The 11,992-nt window shown below is 54.7% G+C and overlaps 1 protein-coding gene across 1 annotated transcript in view; it reads right to left on the reverse strand.

Annotated features, from left to right (window-relative positions):
- BCORL1 (BCL6 corepressor like 1) overlaps positions 1 to 11,992 on the reverse strand; it is a gene marked incomplete at its 3' end in the record, with an annotated part of 15,745 nt that continues 3,753 nt past the window's right edge. Inside the window, exons 3-13 of the mRNA XM_031063442.1 lie at positions 10,387 to 11,992; positions 9,915 to 10,089; positions 9,370 to 9,450; positions 8,767 to 9,213; positions 6,574 to 6,803; positions 6,265 to 6,471; positions 6,018 to 6,184; positions 5,747 to 5,892; positions 4,807 to 4,884; positions 1,266 to 1,419; positions 1 to 226 (exon numbers count right to left, since the gene is read on the reverse strand). The exon at positions 10,387 to 11,992 is cut by the window's right edge and continues 935 nt beyond it. Coding sequence (XP_030919302.1) covers positions 1 to 226; positions 1,266 to 1,419; positions 4,807 to 4,884; positions 5,747 to 5,892; positions 6,018 to 6,184; positions 6,265 to 6,471; positions 6,574 to 6,803; positions 8,767 to 9,213; positions 9,370 to 9,450; positions 9,915 to 10,089; positions 10,387 to 11,992 — 3,517 coding nt within the window. The remainder of the gene's footprint in view (positions 227 to 1,265; positions 1,420 to 4,806; positions 4,885 to 5,746; positions 5,893 to 6,017; positions 6,185 to 6,264; positions 6,472 to 6,573; positions 6,804 to 8,766; positions 9,214 to 9,369; positions 9,451 to 9,914; positions 10,090 to 10,386) is intronic.

The following is an 11,992-nucleotide window of genomic DNA, read 5'->3' on the forward strand; positions in this document are numbered from 1 at the left end:
CTCGGGCTCGTAGTGCACCAGCTCCTCAGTCTCTGCCGCGCCCGGCGCCAGCTCGGGGCTTGCTGGCACCTCCTCCTGCGCCAGTACCTGGCTGAGGGACACCTGGCGCTGGAACTCTGCCCGGGGCAGCGTGGCCACCTCGAAGTGCGGGAAGCGGGCCTGGAATATGCGGGAGGACAGCTTCAGCCGCTTGAGCACATCAGAGAACAGGAACCAGTTGCAGGGCCTGCGAGGATGGCAAGAGCACGGTGGGTTATAGGGGTGGAGGGGGCTGCAGGCACGGTGCCCTCCCCCCTGCCATGCTGGCTCTCCCCTCTGGCCCTGGCACTGTTCTCCATGTGCTGCTTCCCCTCAGGAGCCCACGGACTGGGGTTTGATCATGGCCTCACAGGTCACAGCTTTTTAAAACACTCACAGCCAGGCAGGGACAGTGATGTGAAAAGCCCTGCCTTCAACAAGGTCCTGGGAGCTTCCCTGCCAGGAATAAGCCACATGGTCAGGAAATGGAGCTTCTGGTGTGGTTTATTGCTGGAGGGCATGCTGCATGTGTCCCTCTGCATGGACAAACACTGGCAGGCACAAAAATTTGTTGCAGAGAAGAGTGGTACTTTGGTTGCTGCCTCTTCTAAGTCACCCTTCTGCCCCACTGTGTCACAGGGGGTGCAGGTGGGAATGGTGCTCCCGTGCTGGAACTGATTTAGCCATGATGGAAAGGAAACAATCTCAGAGCCATAAGTGTGAGCTGCTGCTGAAGGAACACAGGGCTAGAACTAGCAGGATCACAAGGATGAGAAAGGGGAGCTTCCTGACAGGCACAGCACAGAGACACTCAGGGCAGCAGTATGTGCCTGGCCATGGAGGGTGGGGGGAACCCTGATGAGCCTTCCCTGAGAACATTCCAGGCTGTGCCAAGCCAGGCACTGCCTCCTCAACTTCCCCAGTGCCACAGCCACAACTTCCCTTTGCTGTCCAGAGCAGCTGTGGCTGCCCCATCCCTAGAAGTGTCCAAGGCCAGCTTGGATGTGGCTTGGAGCACCATGGTCTAATGGAAGGTGTCCCTGCCCATGGCAGGGGGGTGGAATGGGATGAGCTGTAAGGCCCTTCCCAACCCAAACCATTCTGGGATTCTGTGATGATTCTATGAAAAAAACCACCTGAGATACACGAGCAGCTATTAACCCCACTGGAACAACCAAGGTGCTGCTGCCCATGCTGGGGCTGCAGCCCCGTGTGGTCCTGCTCAGGGCTCAGGGAAAGGCACTCACCCCCGGGACACGGACACTTGGAGGTTGTAGCTGGGAAGCAGCGGCTTGTCTGAGAACTCAAACATGAAGTTATCTGCTTCTTGCTCCTCTTCCTCCTGGTCTGAGCTCCCTGGAGGGTTGAGCAGCAGGTCGCAGCCGATGCTGTCCTTCCCCTCTGCAACAGGACAGAGGTTGGCAGTGCTCAGTCACACACCAGCCCGTGCTGGTACTCCCTGGCCACTTCCACAACCCCACGGGCACCTTCCCACAACATTCCTGCAGCCATGTGAGAACTGCACCCCTCCTGCTCCCCTCCAGCCCCTTGTCCCAGAGGAACATGGAGCAAGTGCTGGCTGCTCTGCATAGAGATTGCTCACTGGCCAGGTGAGGTGGGGAGAACATCTCGAGTCGTGGCAGGAAGCTCAGGTGTGCTCTGGTCCCACAGGTGGGACAGTGCACAGTCTGCACCATCAGCCACCCCACTGGTAGACCTCAGACTCTCTCCAAAATGACCTTGACCCCTCTCCCATGCCAGCACAGATATCCTCAGCCTGGAAGAGCCTGGAACAGCAAGGAGGGAGGTGGATGTAGAGAGGCTTTGCCTGCACAGGCCCTACCAAGGAAGGCACAGCGAGCACTCTGTTCCTCTAGAGCTTCTCCACCCAAATCCCACCCTCAGAACCTCTGGCAGGTGATCCAGGGCAGCCATCACCCATCTCAGTGAGGACAGCAAGGCTGTGCCACCAGACACTAATCCAACCAAGCAACAAGCATGAGGGGAAATTTAAGGCTGATATACAGAAGTTCTGCCCTGTGAGAGTGGTGAGGCCCTGGCATAGGCTGCTCAGAGAAGCTGTGGCTGCCCCTGGATCCCTGGAAGTGTCCAAGGCCAGGTTGGATGGGACTTGGAGCAACCTGGGATAGTGGAAATTGACCCTGTTCATGGTAGAAGAGTGAAATAAGATGGTCTTTAAGGTTCTTCCAACTCAAACCAGTGCATGATTCTATGACTTAGAGAATTTGCCTGGGTGTTCCAGGAGGCATCTGAGCTCCAGCAGGATCTGTGTCCAGAGGGGATGGAGAACAGCAGGCTAGATCTAAAACCATTTAAAAACAGGTTATTTTCCTGTTTACCAATCTGAAAAGCTCCTGTTGAAGAGAAGCTTGCTGCCTGGATTTTATTATGAAGAGGTGTGAATAGTCTTAAGTTTGAAGAGTGGTGTTGTCCCACTGAGATAATACAGGAGAACTCCAAAAACTTCCAGATAAGAGAGTTTAGATTCTACAGAGAGCAGCAAGACCCAATGTGTCCCTAAGCAAATAAACCAGTCATGCAAAAGTTCAGCCCCACGCACAAGAGAAAAGGCTGAAAAGAAGAAAATCTTCTGGTGTGCTGCACGAGGAAGCTTCACACACCCAGCTGCTCACCCAGCACGAGTAGGATTCCAACTGAGGAAAACAGCAGATGACAAGGGACACTGGCTTAGCCAGGGTCTTGGGGGAAAAACAGTTATTTCCTAGTGCTGCCAAGGAGGAAAAAAGAATCCCTAAGAAACAGGGTGCTGAAATCGTCCAAACTTGCTATAGAATAGGACAAAAATAAGTGACGTGATTATTGATTCAATGTTGCTGCTGGCAAAGCTCGGATGCCATCACTGAAAAACCTCAGATATCCTGAGCAACTCAGAAAAAAATAATTAAATGCATTTAATGTGGCAAAAATAGGGTTCACTGTCTGTCCTGAAAGCTCAGTCCTGTCCGTCTGCCCGTGCAAAGGCTGCGACAAGGACAGGAACATTCTGTACCACTGAGGGAGACAATCAGGCACAACAATGCCTGTCCCAGGTGCAGACAAACCCCGGACTGGGACTTTCTGTCTGGAGCTCCAGCAGCACCAAGCGCAGGACACTGATGACTTTTCCACACCTCAGAGATCCCACACCCTGGCTTCCTTCATTATCCTTCTGCCCCCAGAGAGTTGCAGACCTCAAGGAAAATGTGCACAGCATTCCTGCCTCAGAATAGGAACAGCTCAAGCAGGGCTTGGGATTTCTCCTGTATCCTGAGGGACATACAGTGCTTCACCTGGTGGAGCTGATGGAAAGGGAGATTTCAAAGGACTGATCCACGGGAGGAGGAGAGTCGTTTGCTGCCTGTGATGATTAAGAGCAGCTCCCTTATTCCAGAGCAGAACCAGGTACTTCCCTGCCCTGGGTTGTACCTGTTCCAGGTGACCCGAGGTGACTACTGAGGGACCTGAGCCAGAAAGGGACATTGCAGGACACACAGTAAACAGGCTGGAAAGAAAGCAGCCCATGTCTCAGGCTTGGGCATCCTGGTTTTTCTGCGGCTCTGGCAGTGTCTGGCAGCAGTGCCTGGCAGCAGTGCCTGGCACAGCACAGGTGATGAGGGGCTGGCACCTCAGCTGCTGCTGCTGTAAACTGATCCCAGGAGGATGGGGAGGAGGGTGGTCCCTTCCCGTGCCTGCTGGAAACAGACCTGGCAGGGTAAAGGATCACTTCCCAGCTGTGTTAGCTCCTGCCTTGCCAGACAGCTTCCCAAAGGCAACACTGGGAATGCCCCATGGATGGGGCAGCAGGAAATCAGTGATGAATCAAAAGGGGTAGTATCTTTAAAAATATTGCAAAGAACACCTATTTTTCTTTGTAAAGGCTTGTGGCAGCTTTGAGAGTGAGAAATTCTGAGGAAGGAGGCTGAGGTTTGAACTGTTCCCTTGGCAGGGCTGAGGTGCAGCAGCCTACAAACAGTGCTCTCAGGAGTGAAGAATTTCTCCTGTTCTGGAATGGAAAGACCTCAGGGTCCTCCAAAGACAAGTCCTCTTCCAAGAGCACCCTCCTGAAAGTATCAGACTTGTTTTTGTTTCTAGAAGGATGTTGGAAGTTATGGAGGTGAACAACTACAATCAACAAGCAGTCTCTCAACCTGAAGTGTAAATGCTCCAAGTCCTTACGGAGGGCTTGGGAGCACTGAACTTGGAAGAGGCTGGAGGGACTCCAGTGTGCCACATGCCCATGCCAGACCCAGAACATCTTCCATTGTAACCACGGTTTTGAAGAAGTGACAGTGAAGGCAGCAGTCAGCCCTTCACTGGGAAAAATGCCTGGTGTTGTAAGAACAGGACCTCCCCTGGATGAACATCTCCCATCCAAAGCAGGGGAGAGGGATGGGCAGTTCTGGGAACCTGGAAGTTCAAGACTTCTACACCTTGAAGGAATGAGTATGTCCTTCACCTTCCTTGGTGACCAGTTAGCAGGGGAGCAACAAGAACTGCTACAAGAATGACATGCTTGGGATCGACAACCAGAGACCCTCAGGAATCAGCAGCAGCACCTGCAGCAAAGTCTTGCATTTGAAGAGATGCAAATATTCAACTTCTCAAAGAAATCCCTCCCAGGAGCAACTCCCAGCATGTGTCACCACAGCAAGGTCTCTACCCAAAGCATGAGTAGAGATGGATGTGGCCAAACCCGAGGTAATGACGTGTTTTCCACAGCCTCACCTCCTGCTCTGCTGCCACCGACCCAGCCCGCGCTGCACTCACCGAGCACGGAGCTGCTGTAGAAATCCCAGGCTGTCCGAGGGTCTCCGTCACTGCGGCCCTGCAGATCTGACAGGTAATCTAGAGAGAGAAAATCCAGACAGTTAATGGCTTGAAGCATCATCCTGGTGCGCACATCCACAGATCCAGGGGGAGCTGCTTCACCCCTGCTGCTTCTCCCACTTGGGCATTATGGCAAAAGCTGAACCACAGCTGCAGGAAGGGTGTCGCTGCTCAGGAGTGGGCATCACCCCAGGCCCCCAACCAGGAAATGGGAGCTGAAAAGGGAAAACAACAGACAGTGTGAAGTGGCTTGGAAAGAAGGATTTGTAGAACAGTCCTGAGCTCCAAATCACCATCCTCAAAACCTGTGTGAGTAGTTGACCCTAGAGGAGCTCACACAGCAGTGGGAAAAGAGAGTTTTGTCAGCACTGGGGATTTTCTGTCTTGTCTCTGTCTGGGAACCACCTCTGGCTGTCCCTTCCTTGCTGCTGTGGAGAAGCTACAACACTCGTCTTGCTTGTACACAAATGGCACCGAACGCAACCATAAAGATCCAAAACAGCCCCTTCTGCCAGCAGCAGTATTTGGGCAGGGCTCTTTTGCCATAGAAGGCAGCATTATTTGGCAATAAAAATCTGCTCCCTTAGGTTAAGCAGTAGAACTAGGGACTGTGGAACAGCATCTCCAAGCAGAGCACTGTCTTCAGTCGTGTGACCACAGCACAGCCATCTCCTTGCACACTGAAAACTGACTTTTTTCTTATACAGGAAACACATACAATTTTATAATTAAAGTTTGAGTGGTAAAAACATGCTTCTGTGACAGGACAGAGTTAAAGACTAAGTCATTTTCTGCTCAGGCCCTTTCACACCCAGATTTGGCCCTGCCTGCTGCCAGAGGGGAAGGTCTGGAGCACTGTGACCCCAGGCCTGGCACCTACCACAGAGGAAGCTCTTCATCACATCGCTGGTGGCCAACTTCACTGCTGTCTGCCCAGAGTATGTGGCCAGAGTGGGATCAGCACCATAGGAAAGGAGAAGCCACATGGTTTCCAGGTTGTCATTTGCTACTGCATCATGGATAGGCCTGCAAGGGCAGAAAAGGGACCGGGATTTTGCTAAGGAAATGCTCTGGTTTGGGTTAAGATCAATTCAGTGATGACCAACCTCAAGAACCCACTGTGCTCCCTGCCCCATGCTGCGCTGGCTCACCTGGTGCCGTCCTGGGCGCTGCAGTTGACGTTGGCGCCGTGCTGGAGCAGGATGTGCAGGATGTCAATCCAGCCACGCGCGCAGGCCTCGTGCAGGGCCGTGTACCCCGCGTTGTCATGGTGGTTCACGTCACTGCTCTTCTTCTGCAGGCAGTACAGCACCACGTCCTGCACAGCAAGAGCACAGCTGTGACAACCTGCCCCCGGGCAGGGCAGCGGGGGCACAGGCAGGAGGGCACAGGACTCACCTTGTAGCCCAGGCGAGCCGCTCGCTGCAGGAGTGTCTCCCCTGCGTTCTTGTTCACAATCAGCCGCCGAGCTCCGGGGGGAACATTCTGGGCTGGAGGCAGCTCAGGGGAACTCCCTGGGCTGGCCCGATGGGACTTACAAAGTGTCCACAAGTCCTGGGGCTTCTTCGGAGAGCACATTTTGGGCTGGTTGCAGCAGCCTTTCCCCTGGGAAAGAAAGGAATACAACTCCTTGGTACATGTGGCCATGACTCGTGGGAGTCTCCTTCTCTCCTCACATGTTCAACCCCTCATCTGTTCAAGCCATACCTTCCCCTCATCACAGATCCCTGCCAGGTGTTTGGTTTTACATTTGCGTTTTCCTGATGGTTTCTCTAGCTCTTCTTGGACAGGAGAGGTGTCGGAGTGCTCCAGGAAGAAGCCATTCCGAAAGTCCGTGTGTCCTTGAGGTTTCCGGGGGGATGGGGATAGCCTGCTCCTCAGCTGCAGCTCTGTGCCTTTGCCCTTCCCAGACTCCTTCTGCTTCCGGTGCCTGCAATCTAAAGGAGAAATGTGAACGAGTGTGGAGCTTCTGTAGGTACCACACTGAAGGTCACCCAGACCTCTGGCACCAGGCAAGACAAACCACCCATCTCTGACAGCTGCACAGAAATCAGAGAAGTTGTGGCTGCACCATCCCTGGAAGTGTCTAAGGCCAGGCTGGACATGGCTTGGAGCACCCTGGGATAGTGGAAGGTGTCCCTGCCCATGGCAGGTGTGGAACTGATGAGCTTTAAGGTCTCTTCTAACCCAAACCTTTCTGGGATTCCATGATTCTAAATCCAGCCCCAGGGCAGGGACACTGCAAGAAGGAGAAGCAGAGGGAACACACAGATTCTCCCATCTGGGATGAACTCAGCATGTACATGAGACACCTACGGAAAGATGGGAGCAGGATTCATTGGGATATGTCTGAGAGGGGCAGGACACGGAGGAGCTGTCTGTGAACACTCAGTGCTTGCTGCCTAAACATAACAGGCCTGCTTTGCCCTCTCACATCTTCCCCTGAAGTTAAGGAGCACATTTAAGTTTTCATTAACATGCATCCAGTTAAGAAGCACCAGGATTTCTCAAGGGAAATCCAGCCTTGTCTTCCCCGAATGGAGGAATCCTGCTCACCCAATCCTGCAGCACGAGACTTACAGGCACTCCATGAAATGAGTAAGAGATCAGTTAAAAAGAGACAGAGGAAAGGACTTTGCACTGCATGGAGAGAACTTCAGGACTCTACTGCCACTGGAGGTGGCTCAAGGCCACAACTTCTGAATCCAAACTACAGCAGGTCCAGCCTCTGAGGGAAGCTGCACAGACAGACAGAGACTCATAACATGTGTGGTAAAGCTGCTGGCAAACCCTCCTGAATGCCACTGCAAAGCTCCTTCCAGGCTCCCATTCTGAACAGGAGGCATCCCGAGAGTGCCTGAGTTGCCAAGACATCAGGAAGCCAACTCGAAACTTTGTTCCTGGTCTGACAGAGGCTCCCAGACACCACAGGATAGTGTAACGCTGTGCTGGAGCAGACATCAGCTGCTGGGAGGACAGCAGCCACCTCTGCTCCCCACAGCATCTCAGCAGCACCTGAGGAGTGCCAGTCTGAGCTCCAATGTGGCAGAAGGCAGCAGGGCCATGGCCACTTCATGCCCTCCAAGAGCACAGCCCAAGCATGCAGAAGGCTGGCACAAGTGCTGCCCATGACAGCTTTCCCCCCCGTCACCTGTGTGACTTTGGACTACGAGCCACAGCCAAGCGGCAGCACGCACCGAGCACGGCTGGACAGGTGCCACAGCCTCGACTGTCCCTGCACAGGGAGAGGGGACCACAGAGACTGCTGCCCTCAGGGATGTGCTCATCATGGATTTAGGTTTCACGGAGGGTCTGGCAGTGGCTGGGGAAGGTGCAGGAGCAGTGGCAGAGCAGAGGTGAGCACAGGCAGGCACAGCGTGTTCCTCCTCACGCCTACAAGCCACAGAGGGGAATCCCCCATCACTGCACCCTTGCTAATCCTCTCACCCTTGTGCTCCCTGGTGCAAGTTTGCAAGTGACCCTCATAGAGCAAGACAAAGCCAAGAGCAGCCTAGTTGGATCAGAATGGCTCCACATCCCCCTGTGTTAGCACAGATAGCTCCCAGGGACCCTGCTTGTCCAGAAATCCACTGTGCTACCTCATCCCATTCTCATTTTCCCATGCCCTCTGTCTTAAGCCAAGGGTAAGATCAGTTTTTAATTAGCCACATAAATTGCTGTTTACTGCTTTGGAATTTACTGTAAATGTTTTTGAAAGATGAGTTGGTCAATTGAAGCAGCCCATTCTACAGCCACCAGGTCATTAAAAGTGAGGGAGTTTCATCATTACAAAAAAAAATAATGAAAACCAAATCCCCCCAGAAATTCCACACATAACAAAACAAAAATTTCCTCCTCTGGTCCCCAGTTTAGTACCTGAACCCCCTTCCCAGGCTGTACCTGCTTTGGATTTCCGCCTCCGGTGGGGATATCCCACTTGCTCCTCCTCCCGCTCAGTCAGGTATTCCCCTGTCTGGTATTTCCGACTTTTCTGCCGTCTCCTTTTCTTCCTTTTGATGTGGCCATCCTCCTCCTCCTCCTCCTCCTCCTCGTTGGGCTCCCACACCTGCCTGGGTGATTCTGCTCTCCAGGGCAGCTCCCGGGTCCTCCTCGTGTGACAGCTGCTCCTCTCAGACACAGACCTGTCCCTGTCCCTGTCCCTGCGGCTGTGGCAGCGCGATGTCCTGTGGGATTTGCGCAGCTTGCGATGTTTCAAGGATGTCTCCTCCTCCTCCTCTTCCTCCTCCTCCTCTTCTTCTTCCTGATCCTCCTCCAGCAATGGCAAAATCTCCGGACCACTCACATCACACTCTCCCGTCACACCTGCAGAAGAGCCAGCAATGCTTCCTGCAAAAAAGTGGGATTTCTAGCTGACAAAAAAGCCAAGAGGATCCACAAGGCAAAGCCTCAAAGCAGGACAAAATGCACCGACAAGGCGACGTGAAAAGGGAATGCTCCCAAGTCCAAGCAGGACTGTCACCGGGAGCCTGGGCACCAACTCACCCGACTGACTGCGCGTCCGGCTGCTCAGCACCACTGGAATGAAATCCCGGAAGTTGTTCTTGGGCTTCTTCTCCAAGTAACCTGTGAAGAAAACCAAACCATGAGAAAACAGATCACAGACCTGTCATGTGGGAAGGGCAGTGCAGTGTCATCATAGCAGGGGCTGCTGTGATGGCCCAAGGCTTTAAACCAACAGAGGCTGGTTTAGACTGGACATAGGGAAGTTTTTGAAAATGAGGGTCCTAAAACACTGGCACAGGTTCTCCAGAGAGGTGGGGGATGTGCCATCCCTGGAAACATCTAAGGCCAGGCTTGGCCAAGAGCAACTTGATCTAATGGAAGGTGCCCCTGCCCATGGCAGCAGGGCGGATAAAGATGAGCTTTAAGGTTCCTCCCAACCTCCTCCATTCTGGGAGTCTGATCACGCTGCAGCTCTATTTTGGATCCCAACCCAGCTCCAGAGCCCATTTGGCTTCAGGAGAACAGCAGTTTGGCCTCTAGGGCAGCCTGATGCCACAGGAACCCACTGCCATTCCCAAGAGTACCTTCCTCGTGGCTGTCTCCACGGTGAGCCGGAGATGGGCACTCTGTCTTCGCTGGCCTCCTACGCTTGCGCTTTACCCCGAGGCTGTTGTGATCCGTGATGGAACCCGGGCCGCCTCGGCCTTCCCGGCCTGCCTGCTTGCCAAGCTCATGTGGATTGTCGTGGTGTTTTTGCCACTGTGAAAGGAGGACATGGGCTGAAGCTGGAGCTTCCCACTGGCTGAACTGGAGCAGCACAAAAAGGACAAAACTCTATCTCCACTGATTACGCTGGCACCCTCCCGCTTTTTTGACAATCCAGATACATTTCTGCCCTGGACAACCTGCAGCACAGGTACTTCCCCCACAGCTAGGCAATGCCCAGGAGCACAGGTAGAAAGCCCTGTGCCCTCAACTGTCCCCCCATGAGAGCTCCTTCCTCTCCCCCAGCCCCACCTTTGCCCTGACCCAGCAGTCCCAGCCCATCCTATGCACCTTCCGGCCATGCACGCTCCAGCTTCCCGACTTGCTTGGGGACTCCTCACTGTCCTGGCCTTGGCACTTCAGTCTCTTGTGGCTCTGCCTGGTGTCCCCATCGTGCTGTCGTTTGGCCTTGCAGCGTGTGCCACCCTCCTGCTTGATTTGCCCCGTTCCTTTGAGCTTGGCCTCAGCGAAGGCCTGGGGAGCCGCCCCAGCATGCAGGCAGGTCACTGAGGGAAAGGACACATCACACTCCACTCGTTCCTTCTTGACCCTGCACAGATCCACCTTCTGCACGCACGGGAGGGGCTCCGTGACCGATGGCTCCTGGGAGCCCTTGCAGCCCAGCTCCTTGCGCTGGCCATCTGTGGGCACCTCTGGCACCATCCGCAGGCCTTGCTGCCCAGCTGCTGGCAGGTCATGTGACAAATACGCTGCTAACACTTGATTTTTGGGTTTTGCATCTGGCTGTTTGAGGCTACAGCTCCCCTGGGGAGCCTCAGTCTGTGCGTTGCTCTCCTGACCGCAGTCAGACTCTGGCTGAGTGCACTCCTGACTCTTTGGAGCATTGTCCAGCTTCCCTTTCCCCCCTTTCCCATCCAAAGCACTGGTATGGAAAGCTGGACCTGCCTCCGGTGGTGCTGGGTTGGTCGGCTCCTCGCAGGGCTTGGGCAAGGCCCGGCAGCTCTTGCTCTTGGCTGCAGCATCTTGTTCGCCCTCCGGCAGGCTCTGGGCGGCCGCACTGGGCTCGGCAGGCTGCACGCTCGGGAATGCCAGCAGCTTGCCTGCCCCGGCTGTCTTGCAGGGGCTGCTCTGGTTCAGGGGCAGCTGTCCTGCCGTGGAAATGCCAATGGAAAGCAGTGGGGTTTGATGGTACGGAGACCAGCCCAGAGGCAGAAGTTGAGGATTGGAAGGTTTTCCATTGATGGGGCATCGCGGGTACACGCTTCCCTGGACAGGATTCCAGGTGGCGATGTCCTTGGACTGACACAAAGGAGCTCCTGGAGCAGCTCTACCATGAAGAAGTTTCTTGGCAGGATCCTGCTGTCCTTCCGTGCCAACCTGGTTGGCTTTCTTCCCACAGGGAACACCGGCACTGCGGGGCTCACCCTGGTCAATGATGGAGATGGGCTCCTGCTTGGGCAGGTGGCGTGGGTCCCTGCTGAGGCTCACACCGACATCCTTGCTGAGCAGCAGCGAGGCTGGCACCGGGTTGGCGACACCAACATAAGTGCCGGGAATGGTGCTGATGAGCGTGGTGTTCTTCATCCAGGAGCCCTGCTCGCCGTTGCGCAGGAACTCAGGAAAGATGACCAAGGGTGGGGTGGTGCCGAGGCACGAGGTGACACTGCTGCCCGTGGCCTGTGCCGCACGCTGGGACTTGGAGAGGACAGTGGTGAGCAGCGCTTTGCCACTGGTGTGCACGGGGGTGAGGATGGGCATGGGAGGAGTCTTGCGCTGGCTGGGTGGAGGCAGTTTCTGGCGGTTGGACTTGGAGGAGAGATCAAGAGGCATCTCACTGCACTCCGGGGAGGAGACCATCTCACGTTCTAGCTGGGGAGGGGACTTCAGAGGAGACAGGGAAGTGGCAGCCCCCGGAGCATGTGGCTCGGGAGCTGCC

Source organism: Geospiza fortis, unplaced genomic scaffold (assembly GCF_000277835.1).
Source record: "Geospiza fortis unplaced genomic scaffold, GeoFor_1.0 scaffold412, whole genome shotgun sequence".
Taxonomy (NCBI): Eukaryota; Metazoa; Chordata; class Aves; order Passeriformes; family Thraupidae; genus Geospiza; species Geospiza fortis.